Here is a 19,580-nt window from a genome sequence, read left to right on the forward strand (position 1 = left end):
GCGCAACCTCACACGACTTGGCCATCCCGTGACTGCCGCGACAATTTCTCTTCTCTCTCGTTGATGGTATGCTAATTGATTGAGTCGCGATTCCCTCTCCCGTCCATTGTATAATCTTTCTACGGCCCTCAGAATAGCCTAATCGCCCAAATGAAGAGACTGCAACTCCAAAGATGGAGCAGTTCAGTCCTTTCGCCGCGGGCTCGGACTGTTAACCGCCTGCATCAACACATCTACGGGCAACGGTGTCAGTCGACTGCTCCCCCGGTCCAAACCCGTGATGATCAGACCACCGCGATTTTTGAGCAGCCAGAAGTTCTGGATGAGCAATTGGCTCAAATTGTCAAGGACTCCCACACCCGCCGCTCGCAGCTCCAATATCCCTCTCCCCCAGTCGAAGCAGCTCGACAATCTGCAAAACTCGCCGCTCTCCACGCTCGACTCTACCTACCCTCCAGATTACCTATCGAGACACTTGCACGGACACTAGTCGATGCATCAGCAGACCCCAACCCGAATTTCAACAATGCCTCGCTGGCCACCCTCGGTCACGACCTCCTTTCCTACTACGCAACCGAGCACCTTATTTGCACTTACCCTCGTCTGCCATTGACCGTGATCTTCGCTGCTATGTACGCCTACGCTGGACCTAAGACTCTTGCCGCGATGGCACGAGAATGGGGTGTTGATTTGGCTGCGGTGCCTGGTGGAGAGGTCGATCCCGGTCTGTTGCAGTTCCAGAGGCTCGAGCCTGGCGCCGAGATTCCCTCGGGCCCTACCCACCCGACAGCACGGCCATACGAAACACAGAAGAACTGGAGGAAAACGGTGACTTCTAAGATTTTCTATGATGATGAATTCGGTGACCCGCTCAAGGGACTCAAGCCCTCTGCCGCAGGTGTCACCACCGAGCAAGCAAGCGCTGAGTTCGTCCGAGCTGTTATGGGCGCTATCTACCTACACGCTGGCCGCGCTGCTGCCAAGCGATTCTTCGAGCAACACTTCCTTTCACGACACCTCAACATCTCAGAATTGTTCAACTTCCAGGCCCCAGCCCGTGATTTGACTCGGTTGTGCGCTCGGGAGAACTTCGAACGTCCAGTCGCCAAGGTCATCAGTGAGACTGGTCGTAAGAGCAGACACCCCGTCTTTGTGGTCGGTATCTTCTCTGGCCAGGACAAGCTTGGGGAGGGCGCTGGCGCCAGTTTGATGGAGGGCCGTGAGCGTGCTGCTGTTGCCGCGCTTAAGGGTTGGTACCTCTACAGCCCTCTTTCTGTACGCGTTCCCAGTGCGATGGAGGAGCCATCGGCTTTACCGTGGAAGCCGGTCCACGTTGACCTGGGCGAGGTCATTGTTTAAGATATTTGGTGCAATGGGATGCCTTGGTTCAAGGCACGGTAACATATTATTTCATGTCTGTTTTTTTTTGTCATCTCGCTTTTCTTTTTCTGGTGTGCTATTCTTTCGCATGGGAAGCTGGCCGGCGGTAAAAAGAGTCATCTATCCTGTCTCCTGCATGACTGGATCCTGTACATTATGGGAATTCCAATCCCTTCGATTCACCTGGTGTCTTTTTCTTCGAAATTTCCCTTGCTGTTTTCTTTTCTATCTTACTCTCCTCCAGTTAGATCGGGCAGAACAAGGCATTTCATGGCCTTTATTTTGGTCCTGCCATCCAAATATAGAACTGCTCTCAGACATCTACTGAATGCATACAAAATCAATGTTAATGGAAGCTTTCTAGCCTTTGGTCCTACTAGTTGTATATCTCTAGTTGACCTACCGATGCCTGTTCATCTGGACTTTACATCCAGCTCATCACGCCCGGTTAAGAATCTCATCCTCCCAGTTCCCACTACTCCTCCCGACACCTATTGTAGGATTATCTAGATACTGGCCATATTCTTCCCACAACTCCCCAACCACAGCCCCGAAAAGACCCTTCCAGAACTCAATACCCTCTTCACCCACATACCCAACCCTCAAAAGCCGATCATTCAACATACCCACCGCACCCCTCCCAACCCTGACATCCTCAATCCACGCCAGAAAATACGCCGTATGCTGATACCCTTCATCCCACTTAGGCGGCCGCTCCGCAGCAGACAGAGGTTGTTTCCAATGCGGCGGTTCCAGACCAGCCTTGAGCCTCACAAAGTCAGCTATTCCCTCGATTAGTCCGCCCGGCGGACCGGGGATGTCCTCGCCACTGCTTTCGAGGCTCGGCGGCGCGGTGTGCTGATAACAATGCACGAGCTCGTGTGTCAAGACTCCGACCAGCTCGTGGAGCGGGTCGGCTTTCGCTGATGGACCGGATGTACAGTGCTGGATGTATGGGAGCGAGACGTGGATTTCCTTGTGTGCATCGTCGAGCTCAGTGCCTGTTGTGTAGGCTACGCCGCTGTAATCGCGGAGGAAGACGGTTACGGATCTTGTTGGTGGGATGCTGGGTGTGAAGGTGGGCCGGTGGATGTTCTCCGACTTTGGGGGGGAGGTGTATAGGTATTTGATGATGTTTGCTAGGGCTTTGTCGAGTGTTGATGCGACGTCTGGGATCAAGGTGAGGAAGGCGGTTGAGGCTGGATGGCGTAGTTCTTGTATATGTAGGCGGAGCTTTGGTTGGTGGATTTGGGAAGTGAGATTGGGTATGTTTGTTTGCTTTTCTTCTTTGCTTGAGGTCTGTGGTGCTTGCTGGGTGTTGTCTTTGGGGATTGCGGAGGGATGAGGTGCTCGGGCGGAGGTCGTCATGGTGTTGGTTTGACTGAGTGATTCACAGGGAAGGTGTTAAACCTCTCTCTTTCCAAGAGTGTCTGAGGTGTAGGTCTAGGTTGAGAGCGGGGTGGGAAGAATGTGCTGACTAGACGCCCTAAATTATCCCAAACCCTATAAGGCGGTTACCTTCAGGGACTTATTGGCTACAATCCAACACCTTTAGACACCTTGTCGGTATCCTTAATAGGCAATATGCTCCACTTTGGCGATCTCGTGGGGTGCTAGGACGCTTTGATTCACATTGATTGGAGTGGAAGAAATGTATGGAGTAAAATGTAATCGATTGCATGTCAAGTGAGCGTTAGATTGGGGTTTAACATGGTTGGACAATGTAGTGAATAGCGTTCAGTGCTTATATGTTAATTTGGGTTAAATTACTATTTTTACATCTTCAATCTTTGTTGTTGGAACATTCATAAAAGTCTGATTTATAACCTGTCTACTCATTTGCCCATCTCAACACACATTAAGATGTAAACATGACAATGTTGGTTGCCCACTGCGACGCGTGAATCCCGAGGTAATAAACAAACCATGTTGGGCTCTTGATAACCTTTGGGCACCTTAGAAGTGTAGATCCATGGATATGAATAGACAGGTATAAACTTACATATCATATTAGGAATAGTAATGCCAAAACCTCAAGGAACCCAAGGACACCCCCTTTAATATCCTTTATCCCTCTCTATATCCCTCGCGCTTATCGTCACGCGCTTATCGCCCCTTGTTTTCACTTTGTCCGCTTTTCAACATCCCACCATATCAAGATCTTGCGCTCTTTCTATTTGTCGCTACTTCATCGCATTAGGTACGCTATACCCTCCACATCCGAAGCCTTCATGGTACTCATCGCCATTCCTTTATTGATATTACATACCCTTTTGCGACACCCCATCATAACCATTTTATGCTTTCGCTGCTTGCACACATCCATGTCATATTTTGTTGATCACAATCGCTCTGTTTTTCTGACCTATTACTCTGTCGCGCTGGTGGAATCTGCTGCTGACTTTCATCTAGGCTAGTGACAAATCGAAATTCGAGTCTGTGCTCCTATCCGTTATTAGCCTTGTCGCGTTTTGATTCCCCCGGATCGTCCATTACATACAACATCATCCTTCTGTCCATCCCCTTCGTCTGACCCGAGTTGAACTCAATCTCTCGGTGTTGACAATGGAGGCGAAGGCAGCAGAACTGTTGGCGGCCTTCAAGAACCCCAACCTGTCCGTCGATTCGAAGATCGCCTACCTCTCTAGTGTGAAGTCCGATATCAAACAGAAAAACGTTCCCGAGGGAGCGATTCGCCCCATTTTCGAAACACTACGCCTCGCCGTCGGCTCCCAACACTACTCTGTTCTCGGCGCGGGGTTCTCCACACTTGGCCACCTCCTGAAGCGTCTTGCAATCCAAGATCAGGAACAATGGATTGTTCATCAGGCGCAGAGCTTGTATCCTATTCTTTTAGAGCGTCTCAATGACCCGAAGGAACGTATAAGAGCCCAGGCTGCATCAATATTCACCGAACTGTGGCCATTTGCAGGCAATGAAGTCGAATACCATGTCCTGGAAGTTGCACTGGTTGGGAAAAATCATCGGGCGAAAGAGATGAGCATGCTCTGGTTAGCGAATGTAGGCTTATCCGTGGATGCATCCTGCAAGGATTGTCTCAGATACTAATCTCGATCTACAGATGACGAAGCACCATGGTTTGTTGTTCCGCCAATATGTTCCTTCCCTAGTTTCATGCCTAGAGGACGCCGACAGCGCCGTCCGAGATACGGCTAAGTTGGTCGTGATCGACCTGTTCCGGTGAGTGAGGCTTTCACCCTACCCATTATATTCATTGCCCCTGACCAAACTCAGAACCGGCCCCGCAAGAGCGAAGTCGGACCTGCAAAAGCAAATGGCGGCGCGCGGTGTGAGGAAATCTATCGCGAATGCTATTCTTTCAGGAATTGGCTTGGGGTCCATTGAACCCGAGACTGCATCCTCTGCGCGCCCAATCTCTCGGGCTGAACGCTCGATTTCAGTGATGTCCTCACGTTCACATGCCATGGAGCAGACTGATGATGGTCAGTATTTTGGTTCTATCTATATCACTTGGAGATTTGCGCTCGGCGTACTAACCCTTTTGCAGAGATGGAGCCTGTGAAGCCCCGCCCAGCTTCTAGAGCTAACCGTGAAAGACCGATAGCCTCTTCCGCACCTACAGAACAACCAATTAACAACCGACCCCGCACACCGGCCCCGACACCAGCACTCCAGGAACCGTTGCCAGACGATGATGGTCTGGAGCCGTTCGATGTTGCCTCGGCAAGGGATGTCGATGATCTTGTGCGCGATATGCTACCTTGGTTCGAGGGAAGAGAATCTGAGGACAATTGGTCAAAGCGTGAAAAGAACGTGATTCTTTTCCGCAGACTGACGCGAGGCAACGCGCCACATGACTTCTCACAGACCTATGTCAATGCAGTCAAGACACTGCTTGATGGTATCTTGAAGGTTGTCAACTCTCTACGAACCACAATGTCTAGCAACGGCAGTCTTTTGATCCAAGATATTGCCCGAACATGTGGCCCTAGAATCGACCCCATGGTTGAGATTATCATGCAGAATTTGTTGAAGCTTTGCTCGGCGTTGAAAAAGATTGCCGCACAAAACGGAAATGCCACCGTTGAAGTTGTCATTCGCAATGTTTCATTTAGCATTCGCCTTCTGCAGCACGTCTCTTTCGCAACCCAGGATAAGAATGTTGCAGTACGACTGTTCGCCACAGGGTGGCTCAAGGCTTTAATCACCCGCCAGGCGCATCATAAAAGCGCAGTTGAACATGGTGGTGGCCTTGATCTCATCGAGAAGTCGATTACGAAAGGATTGGCAGATGCCAACCCTGGTGTGCGCGAAGCAACACGGAGTACCTTCTGGACGTTCTACGGTGTGTGGCCGGAGCGAGCCAATATGATAGCTGACAACCTCGACCCCAAATCGCGCAACTTGCTGGAAAAGGATTCATCGAACCCCAACCCCCCTTCAAAAGGGGCACCTGTATTACCTGCAAAGAGCCCTGCCAAGAGTCGCTCAGCTTTACAAGAAGCTATTGCTGCTCGGAAGAAGGCCCAGATGCCTTCTCGACCCGAGTCAGCTCAGCCAACCTTCGCCGAGGCGAAGCCACCTGTTCCTGCCTCCAAGTCCACTCGGAGTGTACCCACTGGGGCCCCCCTCTCCTCTCTGTCTTCTGCGCCCATGAGACCGGCCATGAAGCCTCGACGGCCAGAACTGAGTCGTCCTGCAACTGCAGACCCATATGCTCGTCGCCCTGAGTCACGAGCCCAGTCTAGCAGTAACCAATCTACCCGACAAGCGACTACTTCCCCCCGGGCTATGAGATCCAAGCCATCAACACCTACATCAAAGGCCCCTCTAACAGCGCCTCGCACTCGCCCACCTGAGTCGGTGCAATCTGCTACAACGAAGGGCAGGCCGAAGAAACTCGATTTGTCCAAGTCCAAGTCTCACAACGATCTCATGGCTGCGAGTCGTGCTCGCAGTGATTCGAACGAGAGCTTGACCAACCAGCCATCTGCAAGATCCCCCCGCCACGGAAATTACCTCACTCCATCCGAGGACCGGCATTCCCCAGCATCTGTCTCGTTGGAAAGTCCTCCGCTTAATGCATCACAACCCCTTCTGTACTCAGCACCGCACGGCCCTCACGCTGACTCGGTTCCTGTTGAAGAACCGGAACCAATTATTCTGGAGGAACCTGTCGTTGCTGTACCTCCACCGTACATCCCCGAGCCTGATATTCCAATGTCTCCCGCGCCCGTGTCTCCTGTTCGCCAGCATTCGGATCTGGCCTTTGGTTCTGGACCCGCTTCTGCTGTCAAAAACCAGCCTGAGTCGATGGTGATCTACGAAGATCCTACCACGCCCACTACGGACAGACATGAGACTCCTGAGTACGTCACGGTGGAAACATTCTCCCCTTCAAAGTCGTCTACTAGCCGTCCTGATCAACCTGAACAAGGCGAAGCAGAAATCCACCGCATGTCAGAGGATATATCAGCCTCGGTGGTCGCTTCAGCTAGGACGTCTACACCTGATTTGGCCCCTAGACAGGACTCTGGTATGAACTTTGAAGTTCGCACTCCATCTCCAACACGCCGGGCACCGCTTCAGCCAAGCCCGTCGCCAACGAGGGGCCGTGTCCAACCAGCGGCTTCTAATATCATGGATATTGAGCCCGTGCTTTCTCAAGAGCCTCACGTGGGCACTACCAGGACCGATGGCAACAATGAGAATGCAACTCCACGCTTGACCAAGACTGTAGACTTGCCCGCGGTCCCGCGGTCTGCAGTTAAGCCGAGTGCCCTCGAAGAAGTGACAGCAAATGAACCTACCCCACGTTCGCCAGAAGTGAGACAAAGATTAGTTGAATCATTGTCTGAATCAACACTCTCCCAGTCAACCTTGTCCCAATCAACAATGTCTGACGATTCCACACGACGTACTCGAAAGTGGGTTGATCGTCACCGCAGCCCTAGCCCACGTTCAAAGGACCCGATTAATGCCAAGGAAATGATCCATAGAGGCCTCGCTCGTATTCTCTCGAGAACCATGGAGCCCTCTGGATATCGGAAGCTCCAGGGACTTATCCAATACCACGGTGATGAGATTGTTCCCCAAAGCCAGGACTACAATGCATTGCTGGAAGCTCTATTTGCAGAACTGGAAGCCACCCCTTCCAACCGCAAGGATCATGACGTGAAGACCCAGGTTTTGGCCACTATCCGTTCCATGCTCCTACGCACGCGTGAGAACTTCCACCCGTATGACACTCGCGCCATGGCAGCTATTATCCGGGCCCGTCGCCACTACGAGTCCACTTCCCACTTTGTCTCTTGTCTGGAGGAAGTGGCAGACAAACTTGTATTTTTGACCTTGCCCCAGACCGCGATTGTCGGTGTTCTGCAGGGACTGGATCTCGGCGCGGACGCAGAAAATGATGAGACTTACAGGTCCACCATCATGGGCTTGAGTACTATCCAACAGTCGCTATCACGTCCCGGTATTGATATCGACGACGAGCTTCTGGCTCGCATCGGTGCTGTCGTGATGCAACAGCTTGGACACCCCCGCCCAGGTGTCAGGAAGAATGCCACTGAGCTCTGCACATTCCTGAACATCACCTTCGGATCCGAGAGAGTGCAAAAAGTCACACAGCCTCCTCGTGAAGGATCCCTTAACCTTCTTACCTACTTCATGGCCCGACGGACTCAGTAATTGCTTTTTATTTCTTTGTTCTTTTGCTCAGGTCTACCTGCGTATATGTTTAATACATCTGGGTAGCGTGGTGGCGTGTCGGACCTTGGGCTTTCCGGTGTACATAGGTTCTTGTTCCATATTTATTTTGAAAAAAATTCATGTTTGTATGTTTATTTTCTTTCTGATGTACAAGTTCTATCGTTATTTTTGGCAGTCGTTGAACTATACCGTGAAATGACATCAAGATCAGCATCGTGTGCTGATCTCTCATCACATATATTGCTCGTGATTCCACTGCGTCAAGCTTGCGAAACGGCACTACCAAAAGTAAGAGTCATACCGTCTAGTAATAAACGAGCTATCTCGGCGTTCTCACTAGAAAAGCAGTCATGCGGCCTACGAACGGGCTCTGAATACGGCCAGAGTGTCAAATCGGTTGCTTTCATCAATGTCCACTTTCCAATGGTATCTGGAATTAGAAACCTTGTCTAGGACCTAGCCTACTGGGAACTCGGCAGATTGGGACTTTACACATAGACTCGAGTTTTCATTGTGCACTTTTGTTCAGCACATAGTCCTGAAGAAATATGGTTTCTCCCTCCCCAATGACCATAGATCAATAAGGTCGATAAGATCGATCGCCGGTCTCACCCCGATGAGATTTGTGTAATGAATCTGAGAGGCATCGTTTTCTGACCTCGGGTCAATAGGGTGTGTGAGAAATGAACCATGAGAGGCGAGACTGGTGAGAATGAGATCTTTAGTGGCGTAGACCCCCTGCTCCTTCTGCTTGTTGGCTCTCTCTTGACTCGGTTATCATATTGAGCCAGCAGTACCTCTTGCTGATAGCACCGACGGTCAGACCCATGTCCTTTACCGTAGCCTGGACTTCGCTACAACGAGTAAGAGTAGTCAGAAAAGGTCACATATCTTCTGAGATGTTTTAACTGCTGATGGGCGATACTAACCTTGAATTCAGTGGAAAGAGCGATATACTTCCACAGATTTGAGGTTCTTCTCGTTCACTGGGCTGAGAGCCGCTTTGAGAGAAGCGAGAGCAATAAAAAGATGCCGTGTGGATGGGCGAAGGACTGAGATAGTTGCCAGTCAGAGCTCGACCGTTGATCTATGACCGTGTGAATCCCAAGGAAGTCATGATCTAGGCCATATAATCTCCAGCAAAAGCACCTAAATATTTTCTGATATAACTTGTCGATTCAAGGCTTGGAATGTGGGCACTGATCATATATCCATTTTATTGGTATATAGCTGCATTGATGATTTATTTATTCGGTGAACCCCACGGAAGGGAAATACTAGCTATTTATATTTCAAAAAGAGCAAACGTTCCATGCAGTTCTGCGTACATATCTCATGTCATAAAACTTTAGAACATCCACTGGTACATGGGTTCACCGGCTTAGAATCCATCGTGATTCCACTGAATCACAATCACGATTAGCAACCCCTACAGAGGAGGTACGAGCTTGATACTTGGTAGTGGGAGATGTGAGAACTGTTTGACAATGTGTATGATACAGTCCAATCACAATAACAAGATCAGAATTGCTGACATGTACGAACAGGCACAAAGCATGCTAACATTATCAATTCGAAGAAGCAGAGAAGCATATTCACCTTCCTCACCCTCCATCCCCAAGATCCCTCCGAAATAGATGCGCACGGCTGAGAAAGGCTGAAATAGGGGAATCTACTGCACAGTCCACTTGTCAGAATAAGCTTGGTCGACGTTGAGACGACCTGCCTAGGTGGCATTCCAGTTACCTGCCTCGAAGCTGATAGCGGTATTTCCAACCTTGTAACCATTTGATTGTGAGCCCTGTAAACATTACCCCGATACTTTGTTAGACTGCAGGAAATCCGGGGTCCCCGGAAAATCAGCTGGTCCCGTGAAATCCCTGGAATGGGTCTCATAGAAAATCACGAAGAACTTGGCAAGGCAAGGAGCTCATATCTGAGACTCTGATATCATTATTTCCTATTATCAAGTGACTTCGTCAGTTGGGAACGACTCAAATCGGAGGCGAAAACATTTCGATGGAACATTCGCTTTGGCGAGATGAGGCATTGCCCAATAGAGAACCCTCTTTCTCTTTGATGTTTCTTCAATTGAATGTACTCCAAGTCAAACTCAAGAATTCAAGGCCTTGACTCGGTCCTTCCCCGTGAGAGCTGGCAGCGGTACCCTATTTGTTTCTATGGCCCAAAATATGCAACCTCAAGCTAGCATGAGATACAAGGAGTCTCTTTGTGCTCACCGCCACATTTGGTTTACTTGCTGGGTGTGAACAAAGAGGCAAAAGTCCCCTGTACAAAGGGATTATGCTATGGAGCACCAGGTTTGCCAAATACAAAGACAACAAAGAGAATCTTTGAGACCAAGGATAGCATTGTTACCCGAAGAGTCAAGTTGTATAGTCCCTCGTGGCTATATGAATGGTTATCTCCGCCTCGAAAATGATATCTCATCAACATCACTTTTGAGTATTCAGCTCACCTCATTAGCAGACCAGCTTATAATCATGAAATTCCCAAAACTCAGCGGAGCTAAAGAGCAGTCCGAGTATTTCACACCCGAAGCAGTCGAACGCTTCCCAATTGAGGCAGCAGAAGCCTTTGAGCCCGAGGACGAGGTTATCCGTCGAATCCACCGTACCGGCTCTCCCCCCGGTACTCTCCTTTGTTCATTCCCTGACCCTGCACCAGCGACAACTCTTAACCAGTTCCGTTTCCAGCTCTACCGCGAGAATGGGGTGTGGCCTGGTCTTACCGGTTACCTCGAGAAGTATGTGAACCTTACACACTTGGTCTGGAGCATGTGCGCTATACTTGCAGATAGCAACATCGATCCAGATTGGACAGGTACATTTGAGATGTGGCGCACGGAGTGGAGACAGTTCAATAAGAGCTTTCAAATTCACGGAAATACGACGCGCACTTTGGATGTCCCCCCTTCGCCAGTGAATGTTATTTGGATTCAGAAGCCTAACAGCCTTAAATTTGTGCGGATTGGTCTAAGTGAATACAAGGAGAAATACGGTGATCGCGAGATTCTGCAGGCTCTCTGGAGGTGGATGCTGTATGATGTGCCAGCTGAAGCTATTGTTGAAGGGACTTATATCATTAAGCTTGGGCATGAGTCTTGGTTCCCCAAGGATTAGAAATCTCAGATGTGCTCAGTATAGTTGAGATAGATCGAGAATGAATGTGCGATTATATCATGATCTGAAACATGAAGTGTATAAGATTGTTGTAATAGTAGAATATAGTAGAGACATGAAGTAGAGATTATTTACTAGGCCTTTTTGAGCGCGGATTCTGGTTCCCGAGGGTTCGACACATTAATGCCCTAAGACGAGGAGTTCATCGGAGCTCGGGCAAGAGAACAGCTCATTGCTTCCAGTAGTCCTGATATTCTGTTCAATTGACAGGGCTTCGGGGTTTGATTTCCGGGGTGTAAGTATGGAAGTTCACAATGAGGAGCTCCACAACATCGGGGCAAACCTCGTCTCTTTCTATCTGCTACAGCCCAATAAACACTTTTTATTGCATTCATCCACTGCAAAAGTGATATCGGTCATGCATAACTTGTCCAGGATTCGTTGGGGTATCATTGGTAATTCCGAATTCATTCCCGAGTTAGGTGTTATACACGGGCTGAACAAACGGCACTTGACATCCTCGAAGGCCGGATGGAGAGCAAAGTTACGCCGTGAAACACTGCCTATCATGGATATCATGGACGAGATCCCACGGCAGGGTAACACAATATATCCTGGAGAGTGATGAGACTTTGGATCTGCCTCTCGTATCAGCTCGATTCATTGTTCTTCGTCCCAAAACACAAGAGGACCTATGCGAAATGGGCTCGAGTGGTAATCTACTACCACTAACCTAAATATATTTGAGATTTCATAGCTACTACCATGATGTCCGTAAAATGATAGGTAGGGCGTTTTTGTGTATCAAATAGCGGTGGCGTTTAGTTCTCCCTACTGTTCTTTACCTCGCCTCCTACTTCATTTGCTCCCTCTTACTACCTTACTACACTTCAACAATGACAACTTATGTGGTTTACAGCCATGCTGACGCAATTAATGACTTCTTCAACTCGAACACCACAGTCACGAGACAACAGTGCGATGACTTCGCTATTGCTCGCGCTAGCGGTGTGTCCACTCCTATAAAAATGCAAGGAGCGTGCAGCCATACTGTAATAGCAGGACCGAATAAGTCCAGACTCTTCCAATTTTGAGAGGAGGGCTCTACCATTGATATGGGTAACATCAGTCTTGCCAAGGCACTCCATTCTGAGTTTATTGCTAGCTGCACGTATCTCGGGACCTTGGGCGGTTCGCGGCCACTCCATATCTACGAGATGGAGAACCTACCTGGGACCGCTCACATTATGGCGCGCATTCCACCAGACGACATGTCCCGACAGGGTAATACTATCAAAGACCTTGCTAGGTATGTCTAGGAAATTTGTGGCCTGGGCTGGCAAGAGGGAGCTGAGATTGTGGGCCAGGTTCCTTGCACAGTCGTGGAACAACGATCAACGGCCCTGCTCAGACGACACCGATATCTTGCTTAGGGAGTTTCAATCTAATTTCGACCTTCTTGCTCGAGACCTGCCATCTCGCTTTGCGCCAAATTTAGATAGGGTTTGCAAGGAGCTCCCATCTCTCTTCTCAAGCGCGCTTCCTTTTGTTCTTAGTCACAGAGACCTTAACGTGATGAATATCCTCGCCGATCCGAACACTGGCAACATCACAGGGATTGTCGACTGGGCGGAATCAAGAATTCTCCCGTTTGGCTTTGCGCTATATGGGCTCGAGAATATCCTAGGCTGGATGGATTCAACGGGGTGGCACTACTATGATAGCCACCGTGTACTTGAGAGCCTCTTCTGGCAAACATTTCGGGGAGAAGCTAATGATTTGTCCGATGCTGATTTGGATTTGATCAGCGTTGCAAGAATGGCCGGACTTTTCTACCATCATGGATTTGTTTTTGACGTAAAGGGCGCAGTGCAGAGTGTGCGGGAAGACCAACCGGATGGCTCTCTCGCATATCTCAATGCTTTCTGTACTGCTGGTGAGTGGGACCCGGTCTTGTGAGCTATATTATTCTATGCTACAGGACAGCCAGGAATATGCCCCAAGACGTGATTTCGCACATGTCTTAAGGAAAGAGCCTATAGGCCACATAGCCTAGTATACTGATGGGAATGAACAACTGCTCCTTCTGGTAGACGTTGTGGGGGATGTAGTGGCAAAAATAAAAAGGGAAGACACAATAAACATTTCTACGGGATGCTGCTTCCTTTGTTATTTCCCTCTCAATTTCGACTTCTTAACTTCCTCAACTCACTCGACCACGGACTTATCACCTCTCTTCCACTCCTCACCAAGACCCTTGAAGCCACGGTGTAGCTTCAACCAAGAGGTACCCACTGCTTGCAATAACCAGAACGTAACATGGGATACACGAGTCATGGAACCCACGATAAATTGCTGGCTCGAAAGACACCCCATCGGTCATAACGAGCAGATTTTGGTTGAAGATATCACAAGACTGTTGGGGTGAGGGAATTATTCTCGATGAGACTGACCACGACGAAAGCCTCAACGAGATAATATCACATCCCTTCGCAGAAGAAACTGTCGAGTTCAATGCCTAACAAAGAGATATTTACAACACACGGGGCCTCCTTGTCCTCGGGCGATTTATCTCCTTGAGCGAAAGACAAACAGCACACATGAGGTTGATTCCACTCGCACGTATAAGTGCAGCTCAACCCATCATAGGATGGCTGTAAGATGATACCCACCTACTATACCCTCCTCATATTCTATCTTCCTGTAATGATTGATGGCATAGGAAGAGTTTGGTGCCTTGGCTGCCCATTGCTCGGAGTAGAGAAGCTTGTGGCAGGGTGGCGGGGGTAGGCATATGGAGAGTCATTCCTTGTGCGGGAGGTGGATATTGGATACGAATTGTGCTCGGTGATGAAGAAGTTTATGTACTGGACCTGTTGGGTGTGTTGCCAAGGTCAGCTCGTTGAACAGATGAGAGATACCAAGGCTGTTCAATGCTTCTTCTCATTCCTCCTTCTCACTGTGTGGACCTGGACTTTGGAGTGAACCCCGACTATCAACAATGCCAGCCTTTTTCTATTATTCAAATCAGAAGCTTGTAGTGCTTCAATCTCCTCTTCTTCGTACATCCTAGTAGTATACAAATTTAGGACTCGGCTCAACAACCTCTTTTGACGTGAATGTAGCACGGCGACATTTTGTCTCGATCTCCGCTACCCCAGGCCCAAGGAATGTACGAAGGTTCGAAATTTCCATATCAGCCTGTCCCCACATCACAGGCTTGTCTGCGGCATCAATGTCATCTGGCGGCGGGTGGCAAGCAGCACTGATAGCCGCACTACAGTTCATGGCAATCGGCATGGCAGCCGATTTGAACTTCCGGAACATCAAAATAATAAAGCCCACAACCATTAGGATCCAGGGTATAACCATAACCTTCAGACCAACTGACGACACCCCCATACCGTGGAAGGCTCGACTGCGATGTAGATTACCCTGAGCATCTCGGGGGATGATTTGCACGAATGACAAGGCCTCAGAGGCAAGCCAGTGGGAAAGAGTAGATAACACGATAAATGGCACACTGTACCGGTATGGTACAGAGAGGTAGTATGTCGAGCGTTGTTGTCCAGTGGGGAATGAGACTCGAAGGGGCTTGCGTTCGACGCCGAAATCGTTGTATTCGGCGGCAAGTAGCATCCTAGTGAGAGTATTGTTGTAGATTGCGTAGATTATTGAGATCACAGCCTGTGGAACATTCACTGCCAAAACGATAGCGATGAATCCCAGGTATTCCAATGGGTAGAACTGGGTGTGGTATAACGAAGTGAGTGTCTGTTTCCATGATGACATGCCATCCGCATTCAGATCTACTCCCTCGGTACTGCCAAACATGGAGGTATTATAGCCCAAGGCGAGACCGGCCAGAGCAAGGAGGGAGATTTTGAAAAACAACAGGAAAGCAAACAGTCGACTTGGTAGGGCAGCTGACCATCTTCGTCGGACCGTGCAGATCTTTTTTGGTTGTGGAGGTGGGCTCTGTCCCAAACGGAATGGGACAGCGCGGGAGAATATAGATACCCAGGGGTAATCATTGAAGGAATGCAATGCTTTTGGTTGTCCTTTATTGGCCCGATCCATGAGGCAATTGTTAGCCGTGTAAGGATCGGGGCATATTAGAAATGACTTCAGGGCATCGCCAACTGTCAAAAGGACCTCGGACCGGCGCTCAAGAGCAGTAACAAGCATGCATATTAGCTTCAATGCAATGCAGCCCATTACCACTAAGCCAATGGGCAGACTACATCCAAGCTCACAAGTCGGCGTGATCGGTCGACTGAAGCAAGTATGAACCCGCAACTCGTCCATGTAGCTAATCGGTGCCGCAATTGTATAGTTACCCTTGTATTCGCCGATCGCACAACTCAATTGACTGTCCCTGTAGGTACTGCTAGTGGAGATACCACCGGAGTCCCTGGAAACCTGACATGGCCAGACCGTTAGGCTTGAGAAAAGATCCGGGGTCAAAAGAACAACTGTGGACCGGGCGGTTTGATAAGCGCTACTGTAGGCTTCCATACAGGTGTCATTGCTCAATTTCTCGAGTTTACCGGATATGAGATCATCATATAGGTTGGTTGCATTCATGCCAACTATGTGGTGGAAGTTGGATGGGACATCGAAATCAGACACGTCGGTGCGGTTAGTCCCAAAGTCTATTGGCGCAGCGACGATTCCAAAATCATTGGCGTTAATTGATACGTATATGAAGGAGTTATATCTGAAGACATCGTATGTTAGCCCGAGCTCTCCCAACGGTCGCAGCAGGAAGCCTACATCATCTGAACTGGCAGGGACGTTCCAAGAATCAACACCCATAGTGTTTTGCGCCACAGGGGTGCGTACCAGACGTTCGTAAAACTGGAGGATCCAATCGATACCCACACCCGCTGAGCGTGGGCAATATCGATTCTTGCGCGCGACGGTGCTGCCAGAACTTGATTACAGTAGCTGCTAGTGGCCCCCAAAGTCAAAACAATGATGTTGACAAGAATATGGAGGCCGGTGGCGATTTGGTTTGCCTGGTGGCATGTGCCTTCATAGATAACGGCCGACGAGGAACCCCATCCATAGCCACCAGAAGCGGCTTTTGCGGCCAATTTTACCGTGAGAATGACATGGGCGAGTAGCCCCAGTGCCACCCCCAATGCACAAAGTAGTAATCCAGTAATCCATTTTTTCTTGGTCTGGGGCAGTGGTGCGGGTGATGGAGAACACTTTAAATCGTCGTCTGCCGCTGTTTCATAGTCCGGGGTATCATGTTCGTTGACGAGTTGGTATGTCTTTTGGTCCACGCTGGAAGGCTGCCTGCAATGAAAAGCGGTTGGTTGGTGGCGATCAAAACATAGGCTTGCTAAAATTTGTTCGAGACTCACTTGGAAACTCGCAATGTATTAAGTGGGATAGGCTCTTTCCCGTGAATCAAATGCTCCTCCTCTGAGAGATGGAGGAGAGCTGTTGCGGAATCACTCTCTCGTACGCTCGTCATCTCATAGGACCCCAACGACCAAGGAGAAATACTGAATTAGAAGGGCGCATAACTTGGATTTGACTGTTAACACAGTTTGAGATGACCCCCAGCTGTGGGGGCCAAACAAGCCGCATTCGGGCCAGTGGCTGATCCTCGGCGTTACTGCTTGTGTGGCTCAGCGAGTCATTGATGCACTGACCTCTCGATACTCTCCCGAGGTCCATTCACAGCCAATTAGGGTTCCGAGGACTCGTTTGATTGGTCTTCATGTCCCCATCCGCACCCCACAGCCCCTTGAAGCTACGCCCTAGAAAGTCTTGATATTATTAGACCATTTACTGACATCTTGGAATCCTGAGGGCATAGCCACAGAGGTCTGATTATCTTCGAGTCCCACTACATGGGAAAGATTATGATGAATGTTATTGGGGGTATACCAGAAGTACAGTGCAAATAGGAAAAGCTTCGCTCACTGTGTAGGGAACAGACTTTCCATACCGTGAGATCGGCTGAACCGTTCCCAGCCAGTTGACGTATTTGTAGCGCGAATCCAGTAACCTCCCGACCCATCCTTCGTGACGACTGCCACAGGTACTATGTTGAGTTTCAATGTGTTCACAATCATGGGATTGACAAATACAACTGACGCTTTTTGCCCGTTCAGTCTGGCTCCGGAGAAATCAAGACCTGTATAATCGAATGTTGTCCAGTGGGACACAACAGCTAAGCCTAGTTTTCCAGTCCCACGCAGCGCTAACGATAGGGTCTTTGACGAATGATCTTCTGAGAATCGAAGGCTTTGTTGGACGGATCCGGTGGACGTATATTGCAGTGTCGTGAGGCGTATATCCCGTGCAATCTCACCAACTGAGGCTTTTTTCAGCTGCTGCACAGAGAATTTACACCGAAGAGGCCCAACGCTACAACGGATGTAGTATGTTCCAGCCTTTGGGGGCTCGAGGAAGCGGCGAAAGTTAATAACCCCGAAGTAGTCCACTGGATTAGGAGACGTAGGTGTAGGTTGAGCGGAATAGACGCATTTCAGATACCATGCAGCGATAACATCATTTCGTGTGAGTTGAATCTCAGGGGAACAATCCTTCAGCCCTTCCTGTGATTTGATCCGTAACTCGTCGACCCATGTGCCTGAAATGTAGACAAACTTGGTTTTGAAATCCTCCCGGAATCCAAACTTCACAGCAAGAACTGCCAGCAGCACACGCCACACAATAATTGCTAGCTTAAATATCCCGCTGTCGTAGTTTTGCGAATGCATCTGGTAGTGAAAATTGGCCTCCGTTTCGGTGCGCCCATTTTTGACTTTTATCAGATCAGACATTCGGACATCCCCGGCATCGGGTGGAAGAGCAAACAAAGGGATTGTCTTATTAGAAAGTAGGTCACAGAATGCTTTAACCACTTCCCAGCAATCATTGCCGTCGCAAATATGGTGCGCGATCCCAAAACAGAGCAATGTAGCATCTTGAAGGAGAGTGACGCGAAGGCGGAAACTGTTTGTGAAGCTGGGAGAGACATCGAATACGAATCTCTCATCAATTTCAGATAGTTCCGAGATTTTCATAATTCTTGGCTCATTGCTATTGTGTTCGTGATGAATTGGAAGATATGTAGTCAGTGATTGGTCAATAGCCCTGCTGGTGTAATCGACAGTAGAGCCACAGGTGAAAGACCATGGTTTTGTCTAAAAAAGGATATAAGCAGGCCGTAGTAGTGGTAAAACGAACTCACGTCTTTGCGCAAATCACCGCCAAGTATTGGCCATAATCCAATTAACTCGGTGAGTTTCCCCTTCAAAATAGCCGAATCAAGTACGGCATCGATAACCAAGCCCGCATAAATGGTACTGTCATTTCCCAAAGGACTGACACTTTTGCAGGTGTATTTCGAGCGCAAATTCGGACCTTCCATTTTCAAGTTTTGAGGAGCGGTGACAGAGACTCTGAGAAAAGGTATGGAAGGATAAGATCCCTTTATTGGATGAGCCCAGTACATATACTCCTGGAATCATGACAGCCCTACAACACAGGCACCAGCCCTCCCGTAAGTGCTCGGTTTTGTCAGTGTACCGCATATTAATCGGAGTAACATAGAGAATCTTTCAGAGATTTGAGTTCCAAATTATGCGATACTTGCCTAGTTTGGCGCACAGAGCGTAGTACAGAGTAACACTTCCCTTGATTTCCCTTGATTTTCCTTTGTTACTCTGCCAATTATCTTCTGTATTGATAATACTACACTTGCCGATGAAAAAAGCCTTGATTAAATAGAAATGCCTTTCTCAATGATCAACAATCAAATTCTCATGGGAATTATGATACAATGTGCTTCAGCCCACCCGCTAAGTAGAGTTGGTAGCGGCACTCGTGGATATCCGCATGCAGCATTCCTGCATATGCAAACTAGTGGTAAATATTGTGCTTATTTCAAACGCATACAATGAATTTAACAGGTGCATCACCTAACTAATTTCATCCTTTTGTATTGATGCTACTATGTGCTAATTCAGGCTACATTTCCAGACCATTTCCCAGATGAGCTGGCATGTTGGGAAACGATATGTCGACATTGTACGAAAGTATTTTGCCGAGGTGCGAGGGACCTGCAATCGTGGCACCACTAACAGGAAATGTCTATGTCGGTGGGCTTGCCACATGTATCGTTTTTGTTTCTCTTCCCTCCCCGATTACTCTCCGATGGATGCAACATTAAAATGTCTCTGAACCAGAACTCCCAAATATTCACATATGCCAAGTTTGATATTCAAAGCCGTGTGCCGCCAAACTAAGGAGATACGCAGGGCATTCCATTAGCATGCAATCCGGATGAACGTCGTCGTTCGTACTCTGCTTATTCTTAAGTACAGAGTACTC

The 19,580-nt window shown here is 48.8% G+C and overlaps 7 protein-coding genes across 7 annotated transcripts; 4 read left to right on the forward strand and 3 right to left on the reverse strand.

The window, feature by feature from the left end:
- Positions 1-150: 150 nt before the first annotated feature.
- N7447_003664 (mitochondrial 54S ribosomal protein mL44) lies at positions 151-1,359 on the forward strand (the record flags this gene model as incomplete). Its single annotated transcript, XM_057227939.1, has 1 exon — positions 151-1,359. The coding sequence occupies one exon, from the start codon at positions 151-153 to the stop codon at positions 1,357-1,359; it is 1,209 nt and encodes a 402-aa protein (XP_057087280.1).
- A 459-nt stretch (positions 1,360-1,818) lies between these two features.
- N7447_003665 (basic secretory family protein) lies at positions 1,819-2,748 on the reverse strand (the record flags this gene model as incomplete). The annotated part of the gene is made up of 1 exon (XM_057227940.1): positions 1,819-2,748. The coding sequence occupies one exon, from the start codon at positions 2,746-2,748 to the stop codon at positions 1,819-1,821; it is 930 nt and encodes a 309-aa protein (XP_057087281.1).
- A 1,197-nt stretch (positions 2,749-3,945) lies between these two features.
- Positions 3,946-8,055, forward strand: N7447_003666 (uncharacterized protein; the record flags this gene model as incomplete). Its single annotated transcript, XM_057227941.1, has 4 exons — positions 3,946-4,401; positions 4,463-4,581; positions 4,636-4,844; positions 4,910-8,055. The coding sequence occupies 4 exons, from the start codon at positions 3,946-3,948 to the stop codon at positions 8,053-8,055; spliced, it is 3,930 nt and encodes a 1,309-aa protein (XP_057087282.1).
- A 140-nt stretch (positions 8,056-8,195) lies between these two features.
- N7447_003667 (uncharacterized protein) lies at positions 8,196-11,219 on the forward strand (the record flags this gene model as incomplete). Its single annotated transcript, XM_057227942.1, has 2 exons — positions 8,196-8,201; positions 10,551-11,219. 2 exons carry the CDS (start codon positions 8,196-8,198, stop codon positions 11,217-11,219), a joined length of 675 nt encoding a protein of 224 aa, XP_057087283.1.
- Positions 11,220-12,115: 896 nt separating this feature from the next.
- On the forward strand, positions 12,116-13,178 carry N7447_003668 (uncharacterized protein; the record flags this gene model as incomplete). The annotated part of the gene is made up of 3 exons (XM_057227943.1): positions 12,116-12,227; positions 12,315-12,528; positions 12,587-13,178. The coding sequence occupies 3 exons, from the start codon at positions 12,116-12,118 to the stop codon at positions 13,176-13,178; spliced, it is 918 nt and encodes a 305-aa protein (XP_057087284.1).
- A 1,110-nt stretch (positions 13,179-14,288) lies between these two features.
- Positions 14,289-16,707, reverse strand: N7447_003669 (uncharacterized protein; the record flags this gene model as incomplete). The annotated part of the gene is made up of 3 exons (XM_057227944.1): positions 14,289-15,939; positions 15,996-16,526; positions 16,595-16,707. The coding sequence occupies 3 exons, from the start codon at positions 16,705-16,707 to the stop codon at positions 14,289-14,291; spliced, it is 2,295 nt and encodes a 764-aa protein (XP_057087285.1).
- A 451-nt stretch (positions 16,708-17,158) lies between these two features.
- N7447_003670 (uncharacterized protein) lies at positions 17,159-18,618 on the reverse strand (the record flags this gene model as incomplete). The annotated part of the gene is made up of 2 exons (XM_057227945.1): positions 17,159-18,391; positions 18,439-18,618. The coding sequence occupies 2 exons, from the start codon at positions 18,616-18,618 to the stop codon at positions 17,159-17,161; spliced, it is 1,413 nt and encodes a 470-aa protein (XP_057087286.1).
- Between the last annotated feature and the right edge of the window lie 962 nt (positions 18,619-19,580).

Source organism: Penicillium robsamsonii, assembly GCF_028829455.1.
Source record: "Penicillium robsamsonii strain IBT 29466 chromosome Unknown utg000002l_segment0_segment0, whole genome shotgun sequence".
Classification (NCBI taxonomy): Eukaryota; Fungi; Ascomycota; class Eurotiomycetes; order Eurotiales; family Aspergillaceae; genus Penicillium; species Penicillium robsamsonii.